This window comes from Xiphophorus hellerii, chromosome 9, assembly GCF_003331165.1.
Source record: "Xiphophorus hellerii strain 12219 chromosome 9, Xiphophorus_hellerii-4.1, whole genome shotgun sequence".
In the NCBI taxonomy this organism is placed as follows: domain Eukaryota; kingdom Metazoa; phylum Chordata; class Actinopteri; order Cyprinodontiformes; family Poeciliidae; genus Xiphophorus; species Xiphophorus hellerii.
In genome coordinates, this window is record NC_045680.1 from 31,681,991 (window position 1) to 31,699,053 (window position 17,063).

Genomic DNA, 17,063 nt, shown 5'->3' on the forward strand with positions numbered 1-17,063 from the left:
ACCAGACCCGGCTCCCGGGCCGGAACCGGCTCCAGGGCCGGTCCGGTTCCGAGATGCAGAGGATGTTTCTGTCTGGTCTGCAGAAGCTGCAGGAGCGTCTGGCTGCCATGGAGCTGCAGCTGCGCTCGGCGCAGGACGAGGCGCAGCAGCAGGAGAGACTCGTCCAGAACCTGACGGATGGCGTCGTCTCCAAGGAGACGGAGGTGAGACCAGCATAACGCACCGCATGCAAAAAGCTGCTGGCTAACGGCTAGCATTGGTGCTAGGTCTGATATATGAAAGGAAAACAGACGCTGTGCTTTGCTACTGTCAACACTACGACAGGAAAAAGTTTCAATTACAAAACAATATGCTGGAAGAGCGACGTAGCTCAGTTATGCTAGCTTGACTTTGACAATCGTAACATGTAGATGCTGCAGAATTTATTCAGTTAAAAACCATCAGTAGACGATCAGTTATTAATAATCACAAAATAAACATCAAGCCTGAAAACATGAAACTGTAACAGACTGAATGTTCTGATCTTCATGTGGAAATGTTTGAGTGTTTTTCCATGATGAATCCTGATTCGATAGTGGAGCTGTTGTTGCTATGGCAACAGCCTCTCTGTGTGTAGCCGACACAGAGAGAATAAAGTGGCTTTGAGTTTTTCCTACGACCTGCGCTGAATGAACAACAGCTGCATCTCCAGGTTTATTTGTTGCAGGTTTCTGATCTGAGCAGAACCTTGGAGGAGCAGAACCAGACGCTGCGTTCCCTCAGGGAGGTCGCTGACCGCAGCCAGGTTTGTGCCGTCATCTGAAACTCCGAGTGTTTCCATGAACCACAGAGTTACTGGAACGAAAATCACAAAAAGAAATGAGCAAATTTCATAAGAACTCCCGTTTTGATAGCCTTTCGCTCTGAGATGATATTGTTTTTCAGCCGTATGGGAACAAAATTTCACAAAACTGTAATGGAAAGATTTATTTTCACATCACGAGTCACATGATGAACATCCGGCTTTTGCTACTGGAGGAAGCGACAAAGAAGACGACAGGAAGTGGTCTTTGTGGTTTGTTGTTTTTTCCAGTGCGGTTCACAGCATCACAGTTCATAAACAGTTTAGTTTCGTTCCAACGTGTAGAAACCGTAAGGCTAATGCAAAATGGCCGCATAACGCCGCATATGTAGCTGCTCCAAGTGGGCGGGGCTTGTTGCTCTGACTCAGACGCCGAAGTCTCCTCTTATTGGCTGATAGATGATGAGCGCTAGCGCCACCATGGCTGAATTATGAATGTGTCTCATGTTTACTTCAGTGATTTATGTAAACAGAAAATATTTTCGGTCAGAAATATTTGGTATCATTTTCTGGGTTTTTTGCGTGTGATCTCTGGAAACGCCACAGCTGCATAGTTTTATTTTTTGACGTTAGCAGAATGCAGACATGCATTTGTACAGTGCAGCTAACTGACCCGCCGCCCCTCCCCAACCCGTAGCTGTCCGGTACCGAGGCGGCTCCGGGTCAGGGCGAGGTTCTGGCCCTTCAGGTGGCGCTGTTCCAGGCTCAGCTGGAGCTGCAGGCGACCCAGCGCGCTCAGCGCCGGGCGGACCGCGCTCAGGAGGACCAGAACCGGGCCCTGGAGAGGCTGGAGCGAGACCTGCAGGGGGCACTGCAGCACCGCAGGGAGACGGAGCGACACAACCGGGTCAGTGGACCCGCCGACTGACCCTGCCGGACGCCGGCGCCTCCAGCAGAAGTTCTGATGGGTTTCTGTTTCCAGGAACTGCAACTGATTCTGCAGACGGTCCGGTCCGACCTGCAGGTGAGGGAGGAGCAGCTGAGCGAGGGCGAGCAAGAGAGACGGCGGGAGAGAGAGGAGAGAGAGCGCAGCGTCGCGGAGCTGAGGGCCGACCTGCAGCTGAAGGAGCAGCTGCTTCAGGTCAGAGGTCAAACTGCAGCAGCAGAGCGAACTATTCCTTGTACTTTTTTTTTTTGCTTTAACATTGAACTTTTTCTAAATTTAGTAAACAAATCTAAAAAATGTTTCTTCATTCCATATTGATGTATTTCTCTCATGAAGGGGATTCCTTTCATCATTTTCTATATTTTATTCTTCTAGATTAATATAAAAGTCTGTAAACAGTTTCTCCTCCTTTTCTTCCGTTATTAAATAAACGTATTAATTTTGTCTGTGTTGCAGGAATACGGTGAGATGTTGAAGGAACCGAAGGAGAACAGAGACTCTCTGCTGCAGAAACTTCGGCAGCGAATAGCGGAGAGAGACCGAGCGCTGGAGGTGAAGCAGATCCTCCGATTTATCTTTATTATCATGAGCTGAAACTAAAACCTGACCCGGTCCTGCTGCTCCTGCCTCCCTGCAGCGAGCCGTTGACGAGAAGTTTCGCTCGGCGGAGCAACGAGACGCGGCGAGTCGGCAGCTGCAGCTGCTGCTGCGGGAGAAGGAGCGAGACCTGGAGAGGCAGCGCCGCGTTCTGGCCAACAACGAGGAAACCATCGCTGTAAGTGTTCGCTCCGCTCCGCGCTGCGGCGAGGCGCCGGCTCCCCGCCCACCCTCTGTGTGTCTGACCCAGAGCCTGGAGGCGATGCTGAGGGGGAAGGAGCTGCAGCTGCAGCAGCTGGCCGACGCCTGGACCGGCGCCGGGCGGCAGCAGCAGGACGCCGACGAGCGGACCAGTCAAATCCTGAGGGAGAGAGACGGCGTCATTGAGCAGCTGCAGGCAGCGCTGCTCGCTCGCACGCAGGAGACCCAGGTGATTTAAACGTTCCTGGAATCGGGTTGAAATGATCCCACTGCAACGATTCTGTCACTGACGTGGTTCTGGTTCCAGAACCGGTTCTGTTCGCGCCGCGTCTGTCACCAGAACCAACGATGCTGGACGATAAATCGTCCCAGAAGTTATCACGATAAACAATAATGTTGTTTTGAGACCATTTTCAGCTAATATGATGCTAATAATAAAGCTAGAACAGATTCTCAAAGATCAATAAATGTTAAAATTAATTAATATGTAACACTAGAAATATAAAACATTTCAAATATCCAAAATAAACAAAACAAATAAAAAACTGCTCAGCACAGGTTAGCTTCTCTTGTCTAAGTGAAGGAAAGCAAAACAAAGTTAGCCAAGTCCAGCTACATGAAGCTAACAGGCTACAAATATATATATATATACAGTATATTATATAACAATATATATATATAGTTTTTTTTTTTCTTTCTGTTTCCTGCAGGACCTGTGCTACTCTCTGCTGCCTCAGGTCCAGTCGGCGCCAGGTCAGGTTCTGGAGGAGCTGAAGCTCCGCCTCCAGCTGAAAGACCGCCTCTTCCAGGAAGTGATGTCAGACCGGACCCGGCAGGCCCGGGAGCACCAGGAGCAGGTCCAGGATCTGCTCAGAACCGTCAGCGCCAGGGACCAGTATGTCCAGGTACTGGTGGCCAAACTGGAGGCCCGGGGGCCAGATCTGGCCCGCCGAAGCTTCTCATGTGGCCCTCCAGACTCCAGAAAAACACAAATACTTCACAATTTCAGCTGTTAAATATTATTTTAAAAATCAAATCAAAGCAGTTTTCACCTGTTTGCTGCCAAATTACATCAATCGGCAGAAAATCAACAAAATTAGTTTATTCCACAAAACTGTCACAAGCATTGGATTTAAGTGATACTAACTCCTACCTGCAGGTGGCAGTATTTCCTACTTGATGTCAGGTTGCAGTTTGTGATCGATGTCAAGGAACAAAAGTTGCATTTTCCGTGAAACGAGAGAAAATATTGCAAAATGTCCTGGGAATATTTCAACAATCACAAAAACAATCATGAAATCAATCAGAGTGAAAACATGTTCAGTAACGATTCGTTCTAAGTTTGACTCTTTGGAGGTTTTGGACTCTGACACGATGCCGACTCCCTCAGGACTCAGCAGCCCGACTCACCGAGGTTCTGGAAGAACAGACCCGCAGAGTCCAGGAGCTGCGGCGGCAGCTGGGCTCCGGGTCTCAGCCGGACGCGGCTGCAGCGCTGCAGCAGGAGCAGAACCAGGAGGAGACGAGGAGTCGGGCCGAGCAGCTGGAGCATCTGAACCGCAGTCTGAGCCTGAAGGAGGAAATCATCAGGGTGAGACGCTGCAGCTAACCAGGCTAGCAGGGCTAGCAGCTAGCATGTTCTGCTGCAGAACATATTCCTAGAAAAGGAAATAATAATCTGATATTTTCTTGGGGATCTAGCTCCCCCTAGCAGTGCTGCTGCTGTTCATGTTCTGCTGGTTCTGGTTTGGTTCTGCCCTGCAGGACCTTCAGAGGAAGATGGCGGACCCGTCGGACCTTCCTGTGGTGGAGCGGCTGACCCTGGAGGTCCAGGAGCTGAGGGAGGTTCTGGTCCGGCAGGAAGCCACCCGGCAGCCTGAGTTTGGAGGTGGGCATCAGAGAAGCCGGTACCTGTAGTTCCCCTCCGCGCCGCTGGGGGCGCTGTTACCATGGTGACGGGTTGGAGCGACGGGCAGCGGCTGCTTGATCTGGGTGGAAATACTAACCTGAAAACCTTCTGAATGTTTGTAAAATAAAATGAAAGTTATAAACTGTGTTTACATCCAGGATAAGACAGAGAAACCAACAGTGACAAAAAATTAATCAATCTTTTATGTGCATATATTATTATTTTCAGTAAATAAAAATTCTTTATCACTCTTACTGTTTTTTTGCTTAAATTATAATAACTATGCTTCATTTTGGCACCATCACTTTGTGTAAGTACGATTGTTAAATATTATTAATAAGCTCATAATTCAGTTTTAGTGACTAACAGCATGTTCAGACTTTGGGTTTCTGTGTTGAAATGATAAGAAAATCTAACCAGCTGCTTTTTTCCAGCGTTTCCTGGACTGATTAATGGGATGTTTTATCGTTATTTATTTTGTGTGTGTGTGTGTGTGTGTGTGTGTGTGTCACGCTGTTTTCCTGCCTGGAGCCTCTATAATAAATAATAAAGCTGCAGATTTTGCATCGCGTGTTTGTGATTTTAAACTGTTGACTCCAGATTCCTCCTCTCAGAAACACAGAGACACAAACAGCAACTCTTCCTTCTGTCAACTACAACTAGTCATATATATTTAATTTTACATAAAGTTAAAACATCAAAACTCATTCTTGTCTGAAACAAATGTGATTATTGAGCAACGGCAGTAAAAACCCCCCAAAAGTATCATTTGAACCTTTCTTGGCTGCATCCAGGTGGGTAAATTCACAGGTAAAATGCTAAATTGGGGCGTGCCGTGATGGCGTAGCGGTTAGCGCGACCCATATTTGGAGGCCTTGAGTCCTCGACGTGGCCGTCGCAGGTTCGACTCCTGGACCCGACGATATTTGCCGCATGTCTTCCCCCCTCTCCTTTCCTGTCAGCCTGCTGTTGTATAAGGGACACTAGAGCCACAAAAGACCCCCTGGAGGGGTAAAAAAAAATGCTAAATTGATCCACCAAAACATAAATAACTCACAAACTTAACCATAAATTATTCAGTTTTTATGAATAATGAAACCATCAGGATCCATTTATCTTCAGACCAAAACTGATTTTCCCTTCACTGGTCATCAGGAAGATTAAAATGTTCATTAAATCAGGCGTGTTGGAAACATGCAGTGGAGCTCAAACTGCAGCAGCTTTGAACAGAAAATCAGTTTTTCTGCCCCAGATTCTCCTGGAAGCTGCAACATGTTGAATGAGCATTTCCTGGAAGTTCATCTGGGTTTTCCAGGTTTTCCAGTCTAGCTTTCACTCAGTCAGTCAGGAATCCACAGCTGAAATTTTCCTGCTTTCTCTGCATCTGTTCCCCCTGCAGAGCTGAGCGGTGAGGACGAAGACGAGGCAGATGAAGATGTGAAGAGTGAGTTCACTGATGAAGATGATGAGTGTGCTGCCCGGGTAAGAGCTCCAGCAGCAGTCGCTAGCTAACCACATGCATAGCATTTTTACTAACTTGGAAAACGTTTAGCGTACTTTGCTTCCCCTAAAGATTCCCAAAGATTTTCTGGGCCCCCTATGGATTACAATAAACCCCCAAAAACAGAATCAACTGGGGCACAAACATCGTTCAACCAGACATAAACCTACACAAACATTTTGTCTTCAAACTCCACTGAAGTTTATTTCACACTTCAGGTTGCAACAAAACAAACTGCAAACCATCTTTACAGTGAAACACTTTTGTGCAACTGTTTTTTTTGTTTTCATTCATCCATACTGCTTCCCGCCTCCCCTGCAATGGCACTGCGTCCCCCCTAGGGGGCGCGCCCCACACTTTGGGAACCACCGAGCTAAAGTAACTTTTCTGGGTAAATTATAAAGTGCTGATTTACTTGAGTGTTTTATAAAATATTGATCTGGTACAGTGCTTTAGCGTTAGCTTCAGCTAAATACTGTGTTGGTGTAGCGCTTTAGCTTTAGCAGCTCTAGTGAATGATTAGTATTTTATTATTATTGCAGATACTTTTTAGACAATGGTGCCTAATTATTAATAATCTCCTCGTTGCCGTTAACAGCTGCAGTGAGATTTTGCTCGTTGCTTCCTGACAGGGTCGGCAGCTGGACGCTGAAGGGCTGATGGAGGTCAAGCAGCTGGTGGAGCAGAAGCAGGTGGTGGAGAGAGAGCTGGTGGAGCTGAAGGCTCAGCTGGAGAAGGCCGGCTTCTCCTCGCTGTCCCAGATGAGGTAAAGCGCTCCGTGATCCGCCGAGCAGCGGGTCCAGGTACCGACCCAGCGGGTCCAGGAATCGCTAGCAGGTTAACTTGGTGATTCTCAGCTGCGCTAGTTAACAGTTTGACTCTCCTGGTGTCTCTTAAAGGAGAACTTTGTTCAGCCTGCGATCAGAGAACGAAGACTTGAAGCTCCAGCTGGCTGGCGGCAGGCAGGCTGCGGAGGAAGAGGAGGAGCTGGATGTGACTGTGGAGGAGGAAGAGGAGGAGCTGGATGTGACTGTGGAGGAGGAAGAGGAGGAGCTGGATGTGACTGTGGAGGAGGAAGAGGAGAGCTCTGGGATGTGGGAAGCTTGGGATGGAGATCCGTCTCTGTCCGACGTCAGGACTCAGAGCCATGACGACCAGAAGACAGAGGAGGGCGACAGAGCAGAGACGCTCACCGGCTCCTCACAGGTAGGACTGGAATACGATCACCATGGCAACCAGTGGCTTTAAAGGGCCAGCATCATGTTTTATAGCACAATAAAGAAACTGTTAACTGCAGTTATAAAAATGATAAATACATCACATGTTTACCAAATATATTTTTATAGAAATTTTCCATCTCCAGTCTGAACAAACTGCTTTTATTTACTGCAGTAACTTCAAACTACAAGCCCAGTTTGGAAGAAATGAAAAACTAAATAAAAAGCTCAATGACCAAAAATAACAAAAACACAGTTTCTCAGTTCAACAATGGAAAACTTAACATTATCATACATTTTGGAGACAAAATGTTACTTCCTGATTTACCACCTTGAAATTGGGTCTCTGTCACTTTAAGAAACTCCTGCTCTTCCTGAAGCTCCGCCTCCAGGAAGTCGTCCCAACATGGTTCCTCTATTAACCTTTAACAACGTTTCTACCAGAGCAGCAGCTCCGATAATGAGCTCAGCAGCTGTTTGCTAATTGCTGAGTGGGGGAGGAACTTCACCTCGAAGGCGGGGCTAGGTCCCCCCAGGCGGTTTAACAGCTGAATGGTTGCCATGGAGATTAAAGGATTTCTCAAACATAAATGAATCAAAACAACATTACAGGTTTGTTTTTTATGAGGGAAAAACATGAAAACATGATAGAAAGATACAAAAAAGACATTTTAGAAGATACTGGCCCTTTAAGGAGCCAGTAAAGATACTGGGACTGGTTCCTGCGGTTTCAGGTGAATCAGTTTCTCCAACCTGGAAGGTTCTGGTTAAACTCTCACATCTCCTACAGAAAACATCTTAAGTCAGGAATCCTCATCTGTTCTGTTTGGCTGATATGAAAGGAAGGACAGCAGCCATGTTGTTTCTCCCCCTGCCTGTATCCAGGACGACGAGCCGTCCAATCAGCAGCGGCGGCCGGACGCCTCGCCCTCAGCGGCGTGTGGGAAGACGGTCCGTCTGCAGCTGAAGAGCCGGGAGCTGCAGGAGAGGCTGATGGTGTCGGAGGCCACAGTGCAGGCTAAGGCCGAGCAGCTGCAGGACTACAGAGAGCTGCTGGGTGAGCGCAGACGCAGACGCATCAGGCTGCAGACGCTGCGCAGTCATGTGACCCGTTTGTCCCTCTGCAGCAGAAACAGCCGTGCAGCAGGACAGCAAGCTGGTCCAGGTGGACCTGCAGGACCTGGGCTATGAGACCTGCGGCCGCAGCGAGAACGAGGCTGACAGGGAGGAGGCCAGCAGCCCAGGTAGGACTGGGGGTCACTGGGGGTCATGGAGGCCACTGGGGGTCACAGAATCAGGCCTAACCCCCTCAGCTTTTCTTGTAGTACACTCAAACACACAGCAGAGGGCAGCAGAGGGCCTCGTCTTTAACCTGCAGCAGAGCTTCAGACATGTTTTTATGATAAATGATCAGATTTAGCACAACCAGCTTAACTAGTTATGATAACTAACTAGTCAAGCAGTTCATTTGACTGAACCGAACCAAAAGCTTAACTGAGCCTCCCAGTTTGTTCTGGTTAGCTCCAGGTTTCTAACTGGGAGTCAATGGATAATCCACGCTGGAAAATGTTGATGTTTGGGAAACTGAGATAATCTGAACTGTGGTTCTTCCATAAGACGCCATGATGTTGACGCTCTGCTGCTGCGTGTTTCAGAGTTCGACGACCTGGAGATGTGCACGTCTCTGGACCTGGGCTCTCAGTGGTGGCCCGGCGGCGCTCAGCCCTGCGGTTACCCCGGCGATGGGCCGTCGCTGCGGCGCCTGGTGGAGGACCTGCGCTCGCAGCTGTCCCGCTCTCAGGCGGTGATCCGCGGGCTGCAGGGCCGCCTGCGCCGCGTCTCCGCCCCCGGCGAGGTCGGCCGCTCCCCGCAGGCGGAGGACGACGAGGGCTGGCGGTCGTCTGAAGGAGCCTCGCAGCGTCACCATGACAACGGCCTTCAGGAGCTAACGTCCAGAGTGGACGCTCTGGAGGACCAGCTGAGGAAAGGAGGCAGGAGGGAGGAAGGAAACTCTGCAAACTGGCCGGGGTTCGTCCAACTCATAGAAACATGATGAAATCAGCTGATTCATAATGAATTCTGGGAAAAACTCCAAGAAAAACATCAGATTATCCAGCCATCCATTTTCTTACACCCTTATCCCTTTGGGGTTGGGAGGGGTGCTGCTGCCTCTCCAGCTGCCAGCGGGCGAGAGACACGCCATCCATCACAGACATCAGATTATATTCAGGATAAATCAATAAAAAAGATATGAATTAAAACAGATTGTTAGCGAGATAGAACCAAGATGAAACCAGAAGAAAATGAAAATGCAATCACACAGAAAACACATTAAATGTTGGATTAAAAATGAGATAAAAATCAAAATGGAAGCAGAAAAAATCTGGATTAAATCTGGGATAAAACCTGCTGAAATCTGGAAACCGTGACGATACATTTCAGCATCAAACTAAAAAGACAATAAAATCAGGACTGAGGAGAAAACGTCTGCTAATCTGCTGATAAATCATGGTTAGCACTTCAGAGCTAACGCTATTTAGCTTTAGCTGAAGCTAATAATTATATTAGCATTTTAGTGTGAACTACTATTTATTGTTAGCTAACCTAATATTTATGATTAAGCCTTTAGCATCACTAGTGTTCTGGTTAGCGGTGCGGCTCAGTGGATCAGGATGAATCAGAAACTAATTAAACCAAAATCACAGAAGGAAAAGCAAACCAGGATAAACTCGATGATCTGTTACTTTAATCTTTTTGTTTTCCAGCTCAGTGGTTGATTAGCTCCATCAGGTCACGCTAACCAGCCGTAGCAGCCCGGTGTCAGTCTGAGGATTCGGAGAACCCGTCCTTCTGAGAACCCGTCCTTCTGAGAACCCGTCCTTCTGAACGTTGTGAACCTGCAGCTAACGGCCGTTTTGGTTTTCCTGCAGGAAGTTGGACTCTCTGCTGAAAGCCCAGGCCAGAGAGCTGTCGCTGCTGCGCCAGCGGCTGCGTGAGGGCCGGGCCGCCTGCGGCGTCCTGCGCCGCCACCTGGCCGACGCCACCCGGGCCTTCGAGGAGCTGCTGCGCGCCAACGACGTCGACTACTACACGGGTCAGAGCTTCAGGGAGCAGCTGGCCCAGAGCGCCGCCCTGGCCCAGCGGGTCGGCGCCAGGATCGCCGGACGTGAGTGGCCCCGGGTTCCCGAGGAGCTCAGAACCAAACGGACCTTCACTGACTCCTGCTGCCGTTTCCCAACAGGAGATCCGTCTGAGGACCCAGAGGAGACGACGGAGCTGCTCGCCGTCCGGTCAGAACTCTCTGCTTCCTGTTTGGGTTTCTGCCGGGAATCGATGCTTTTCAGTGGAAACTATCGGGAGGATATTTCCTCCTGAGGGCAGAACCGATCCGGGTCGGCTGGTTAAAAACAGACCTGATGGATTCACCAGATAGAAATCTGTGTCTGAGCTCCTGAACCGGTTCTGCTGCTCATAGAACCTGTTTGGACCCGTCTTCTTCTACTGCAGAGATCACACTTCATGTTGGACCAGATGCCGGCTGGGCAGGAACCAGAACCGTCCAGCCGGTCCGTCACATAGCTAGGCAGAGGTTCTGGAGGTTATCAGCTGTTTCTCTGCTGCTTTTTAACAGGAAGAAACATTTTAAACCTGAAACTTTAAAATTTATGTTGGAGGAAAAAAACACAACTTTAGATTGAAATATTGTTTTAATCAATAATCACTTTAATCAATTAATATTTAATTTTCCTTGTGGAACATTTGTTTCCCTGCTAATAGGGGAGCCAACTTTTCATCTTAGCACACGTAGCTTTCCCTAAATACATTTTCCAGAAATCGAATTGATTCCAGAATCAATTAAACATCTTAACTGTCAAGAAGTTAAATGTTTATATTCATGCTTTTATTTTGAAGTGGCTGTTATTAGTTCCATTTCATTTCCTCACATTTTCCCTCTTTTTCCCAATAACTTTATTTCACACAAAAACAAACAGGAACAAAATAAAACATAAACAGGAATACAACATTTAAGGGCGTCAGATAGTTGAACTGAAGTTAGCACTTTAGTGCTGTAGCATTAGCTCCAGCTAAATGCTGTGTTGCTGTAGCATTAGCTCCAGCTAAATGCTGTGTTGCTGTAGCATTAGCTCCAGCTAAATGCTGTGTTGCTGTAGCATTAGCTCCAGCTAAATGCTGTGTTGTTGTAGCATTAGCTCCAGCTAAATGCTGTGTTGCTGTAGCATTAGCTCCAGCTAAATGCTGTGTTGTTGTAGCATTAGCTCCAGCTAAATGCTGTGTTGTTGTAGCATTAGCTCCAGCTAAATGCTGTGTTGTTGTAGCATTAGCTTCAGCTAAATGCTGTGTTGTTGTAGCATTAGCTCCAGCTAAATGCTGTGTTGTTGTAGCATTAGCTCCAGCTAAATGCTGTGTTGCTGTAGCATTAGCTCCAGCTAAATGCTGTGTTGTTGTAGCATTAGCTTCAGCTAAATGCTGTGTTGTTGTAGCATTAGCTGGAGCTAATGCTGTGTTGTTGTAGCATTAGCTCCAGCTAAATGCTGTGTTGTTGTAGCATTAGCTCCAGCTAAATGCTGTGTTGTTGTAGCATTAGCTTCAGCTAAATGCTGTGTTGTTGTAGCATTAGCTCCAGCTAAATGCTGTGTTGTTGTAGCATTAGCTCCAGCTAAATGCTGTGTTGTTGTAGCATTAGCTAAAGCTAAATGCTGTGTTGTTGTAGCATTAGCTCCAGCTAAATGCTGTTTCTGTTGGGTGATGAGTGCAGTTCTGTTGACATGAACCGGTTTTTTTATTTTTACCAAGTTGAAGAGAAAACTTCTGTTTCTCTTTAGGCTTTTACTTCTGGGAACTTAGAAAAAGAAAAGAATCAATCAGAAACTCTTCTGTGATTTTTTACTATATATTTACGGATGAATTTTATCTCCACTGAAGGTTTCATATTTTACATTTTTTTTACAATTCTGCTGTAAGAAAACCTGAATTTATGTCAGATCGTTTCCTTCTGCTGGACGTCGTGTCCGACACCAAACTCTGAGGAGAAAACTTGAACGTAAACCGAGATTTGTTCTTGTTGCCAGGCGGAAAGAGATGAACTAAAGGAGGGAAAAAATAGGAATGATGAACCGTTCAGAGAGGAACGATGGATGGATGGATGGATGGATGGATGGATGGTTGATGGTTGATGGATGGAATAATAATTGTGTCTTAATTTCTGCTTCAGTCTAATTGTATAAATTGCTGTTGATCATAAAAATCCTCAGATTTAATCTCTTATTTCCGTTTAATCTCCTAACCTGACCCAAAGCTTCAGGTGCAAAGCAGCAGAAATGGTTCTGCTCTGGTTCTGCTCTAATCATCATAATTCATGTTAATCCCAGTAATCCCAGCACCATCCCCTCGGTGTTTCCAGGCTCTGACCTCTTGACCTCTGGGATTCCCAGTGTGAATGCAGTGCTGGTCTGGCAGCAGCTGCGGCTCTGCGCCGGCGGCATGTTGTTAGTCGTTAGCGCAGCCGTTAATCAGGTTAAGCTATTAAAGCCCGGCTGGGGGGAACTGGGTCAGGAGGAGCTAAAGGCTGCAGCACCAGGCGCGCTCTGCTGCAGCGGAGCATCAGGAGCGGCTGCAGCCAGACTCCCCGTTATTAAGCTGGAGCTTCCTGTCCTGACATGGAGAGATTCTCCGGCTGCGGTTCCTGACCTCAGCGCCGTTTGGATCAGAGGGTCCATTCGGGTCGGATCGGAACCGCCGATGAAAGAGGAACTCTGCCTCTCTCTGGCTGCTGGAGCGTGAAGCCCTGCGGAGTCCGGCCATCCGCTGCATTCGTCACTGGATCCGGCGGCTCGCTGGCGGCTCGTGGGACGCAAACAGACTCGGTTTGGAAAGTGGAGCGATTAGAACGGAGCGAGCAGCTGAGCGAAAAGCTGAGCGAAAAGCTGAGCGACCATCTGCATGTTGAAGAGCCACCGAAGTCTCCCTGGCAGTTCAGACCTAATGAGGATTTGCTGAGCTTTTCACCTGCTCGCTCGCCGCTCTCTTCATCCCTTGGGGTCACGACCCCGGGCGAATGAGGCAGTCGGAGTGCGGTGGCGAGCGCTCGGCCGCGGCGGGTCGGTAACCCGGCGGACGGGTCGGAAGGTTCAGGATGGCGCCGCTGTGGAAGACGATGCTGTCGAGGAGCAGCCCGCTGTACAGAGACGCTCTGTTCTCCTTCAGCCTGTGGGAGTGGAAGGCGCAGGAGAGGGAGCTGCAGCAGCTGAAGAAGCAGACGGACCAGGAGAGGAGAGCCATGCTCACACAGCTCCACAAGTAAGACCGACCCGGACCCAGCAGAACCCAGCAGAACCCTAAAACCGAGGCATGGGGTAGTTAGGGAGGGGCAACATGTCAGGATGTCAAATCAATTGCAGCCAAAATCCAGAAACTTTTCGTCTAGAAACTTTTCGTCTAGATCCGTTCGTTCCTGAGAACCTTTGCTCTGGAAACCTTCAGGTTTGCTGGGTGTAAACTTGAATGCCAGACATGAGGCTGAGAACAAAATGATTAGATTTTCGCCACTGCGGCAGTGAGAACGGATTTTGGTGGTTTGGGTCGACCATGTGGTACCCTTCAGTCCAGTCGGGTCGACCATGCGGTACCCTTCAGTCCAGTCGGGTCGACCATGCGGTACCCTTCAGTCCAGTCGGGTCGACCATGCGGTACCCTTCAGTCCAGCCTCCAAACTGGACTTCATGCCAGTGATGTGGATCTTGTTCTGGTTTAGATCTGGACCTTTGAAAGCTCCACAGAATCTGTTCAGGATTCTCAAAGCTTTTCAATAAACATTCAGAAGAGAAATGTGAGTTTTTGTAGCAGGTTCCTTCATCAGACTGGTCTAATTAAATCCAGAGCCGCTCATGCTAACTTAGCTGTGGATTTGTTTCCTCTTGAATTAGCAGACGGCAGTGTTGTTTAGATCATCACTGCTGTTTGTGCCCCAGTGAAGCATTGATTCCTGTGACTTTCAACGCGTCTCGTTAATTAAATCAGCTGCAGGCCACACATTTCAGCTGCAGTCGTGCGGTCGGGTCCGTCCCCGTTTTTATTTTTATCCGGTGGCTCCGTGTCAGAGGCGAGCGCTGCTCCTGTGAACATGTGAGACCTGCAGTCACTAAGAGGTTTCCCTGGAGCGACGCCACGCCAGCAGGTGACTCACTTCCTGCTGATGCTCATCAGGTCACAAGGCAGCCGCTCCGACTTCCAGCTCATTAAACTCACATTTACTTAGTTTTACTCATCAACTTTTTTCTCTAAATATTTAATGATCTCTAAATATCTAAAATATTTAGATCCTCTTTTAATTTGGCTTCTTATTCCTGCTTTGCTCTGTAAGTTACAGGAATGTAACTCGTGATTAATGGATGGAAGAACTGAGTTCAGGTAAAGAAACTTGGCATCTTCAGGAAAGTGCCAAGTAAGCTGCTCTAAAGTAACATGTAAGTTCATGGAAAGCAGCCGACGTCCCATTGCTGCAGTGCTGAGTACAGCTAGCTGAAGAGTTAGTTGTGCTAACCTAAAACCACTAAACATAAACACTGAAGCGCTACCAAAACACAGAATTTAGGGGACGCTAATGCTAACGTGCTACACCAGCAGTGGAAGATAATGCTAAAGCACTATACTAACACAGTATGTAGCAGATGCTAATGCTAAAGCACTATACTAACACAGTATGTAGCAGATGCTAATGCTAAAGCACTATACTAACATAGTATGTAGCAGATGCTAATGCTAAAGCACTATACTAACACAGTATGTAGCAGATGCTAATGCTAAAGCACTATACTAACATAGTATGTAGCAGATGCTAATGCTAAAGCACTATACTAACACAGTATGTAGCAGATGCTAATGCTAAAGCACTATACTAACATAGTATGTAGCAGATGCTAATGCTAAAACACTAACTAGAATTTAAATTATATCTTCCTTCAAAGACTACAACCATTGTGGACCAATTTCATTTAATCTTGTTTTAGAGAACAGGAAGAGAGGAAACAGAACTGCCGCATACACATGTCAAAATAAGAGCATGAAGATAAGCTGCTAACTACTTGAAGAATTGTTAACAGTCGGTAACCAAACAAATGTTGAAGTTTATTCAACTGAAAGTTTAGAAAACCAGGAAATTAGCGTTTTGGGGAAGCTGAACGTTTTCAAATTTAGCAAAATGCTAAAGCGCTAACCTAGACATTAGCTCGGCTCTTAGCTCATTAGCGGATTAGCAGAGGTGTGCTCACCAGTGATGTGTTGGTAGGATTTTGTTTCTCCTTCAGCCCTTCCGGTCAGCCTTCTGGTTCAGTGTCGTGACCTTTAACCTTTGGGCTGCTGGCTGAAACCCGTAGCGTCTGACCTCAGTGTGGATCCGGTTCTGATGCCTGAGGGTTTTTATGTTTCTGTGTTTCTGTGTCAGGCTGAGTAAGGAGCTGCAGCAGAAGGATAAAGTTATCGAGTCTCTCCAAGCCAAACTCGACCAGCAGCATCATCATCATCATCATCATCGCTCCGACTCGCCCAGCAGCAGCCACGCCCTCTCTGACATCACCGACCAATCAGATCGCATCTCCTATGTGTCGGACGAGCACGGTTCCACCAACGGCGACCCGGAGTTGTGCTGCGACGCAGACGCTGCCGGCGGACTCAGACCCGAGGAAAACGGGAATGCTACTGGAACCGGTGAGTCTGACCAGCAGGGGGCAGCAGAACACAAATATAAACTACAAACTGTTATAATCTGACCAGCAGGGGGCAGCAGAACACAAATATAAACTACAAACTGTTATAATCTGACCAGCAGGGGGCAGCAGAACACAAATATAAAGGGGGCAGATTTCAGGGGGCAGGGTTTCAGATTAAATGTTCGGCCATCTGTGGGTAGAGTAGTCGTCTTGTAATCAGAAGGTTGTAGGTTCAATTCCAGCTTCCTCCTGCCACATGTCGATGTGCCTCTGGGCAAGGCACTTAACTCCAAATTGCCTACCGATCTGCATATCAGTGTATAAATGTTTGTGAGTGCGAAGTGGTGAATGTGACTTTAGTGTAAAGCTCTTTATAAACTCAACGTTTCTTTGCATTTAATCAGTGGAAATAAGTGAGCCGTTTTGTTCTCTGCTGTTTCTAGAGAACATCCTGTGGTTTTGCTCCCGTTCTGCTGTGGATCTAAATGAATGAGACCAAATACAGATGATTTCACAGTCACTGCCTGCATGTAACGAGAAGTTTGTCTTCGTCTGTTTCAGCGTCTCCGCTCGGCGCCGCGTCCCGCCGGCCGTCCGTCGGCTCCTCCCAACGCTCCCAGTCCTGCCTCAGCTGTCCCAGCATGCATTGCTCCGGCTCTCCGCTCAGACCCGCAGACCTGCACAGCCGATCAGGTGAGAAGCAGCTGAAGCCCCGCCTACTTCCTGCTCCTCATCATCGCTCTTCCTCACCCTGTCTCTCCTCCCAGCCCCCTGTCGCCCTTCCCTCCCCTCCCCCATCAAACATGGCGGCCGCTCCCAGAGGAGCGCGGCGCCGGCTTTCTCTCTGGCTGCGGTTCAGCAGGAGCTCCAGACGCTACAGAAGCAGCTGAGAGCCGACGGCAGTGAGTCGCTGCGACTCCGTCTGCATGAAGTTTACAGCCGAGTGAAAAACTAAAAACCAGACGACTAAGAACTAAAAACCAGATGACTAAGAACTAAAAACCAGACGAATCCCGACTGAAATAATCTGTTCCCTCACGTCTTTGGGCAAACATGCAGAGTTAATGTCCCAGCAGGTTATTTATTAGATTCACTGTAAAGTCAGAGAGAGAATAACTGACAGAATAATAATAAAAATAATAAAATAATAATAGACGTATTTCATCTGCGTTATGAATGAAGGTT

General features: G+C 47.8%; 1 protein-coding gene across 12 annotated transcripts in view; it reads left to right on the top strand.

Moving 5' to 3' along the window:
* pde4dip (phosphodiesterase 4D interacting protein) overlaps positions 1–17,063 on the top strand; it is a 71,761-nt gene that overhangs the window by 46,990 nt on the left and 7,708 nt on the right. For 10 of the 12 annotated variants that reach the window (XM_032572071.1, XM_032572069.1, XM_032572070.1 and 7 more), the window contains 21 exons: positions 84–203; positions 692–784; positions 1,479–1,688; positions 1,764–1,922; positions 2,184–2,279; positions 2,365–2,502; positions 2,575–2,754; positions 3,236–3,430; positions 3,916–4,116; positions 4,290–4,413; positions 5,834–5,916; positions 6,568–6,701; positions 6,835–7,141; positions 8,038–8,209; positions 8,280–8,396; positions 8,808–9,180; positions 10,083–10,318; positions 10,394–10,442; positions 15,614–15,876; positions 16,440–16,571; positions 16,646–16,780. In XM_032572071.1, coding sequence (XP_032427962.1) covers positions 84–203; positions 692–784; positions 1,479–1,688; positions 1,764–1,922; positions 2,184–2,279; positions 2,365–2,502; positions 2,575–2,754; positions 3,236–3,430; positions 3,916–4,116; positions 4,290–4,413; positions 5,834–5,916; positions 6,568–6,701; positions 6,835–7,141; positions 8,038–8,209; positions 8,280–8,396; positions 8,808–9,180; positions 10,083–10,318; positions 10,394–10,442; positions 15,614–15,876; positions 16,440–16,571; positions 16,646–16,780 — 3,517 coding nt within the window. The remainder of the gene's footprint in view (positions 1–83; positions 204–691; positions 785–1,478; positions 1,689–1,763; positions 1,923–2,183; positions 2,280–2,364; positions 2,503–2,574; positions 2,755–3,235; positions 3,431–3,915; positions 4,117–4,289; positions 4,414–5,833; positions 5,917–6,567; positions 6,702–6,834; positions 7,142–8,037; positions 8,210–8,279; positions 8,397–8,807; positions 9,181–10,082; positions 10,319–10,393; positions 10,443–15,613; positions 15,877–16,439; positions 16,572–16,645; positions 16,781–17,063) is intronic. The other 2 variants (XM_032572062.1, XM_032572066.1) reach the window with 2 other exon arrangements.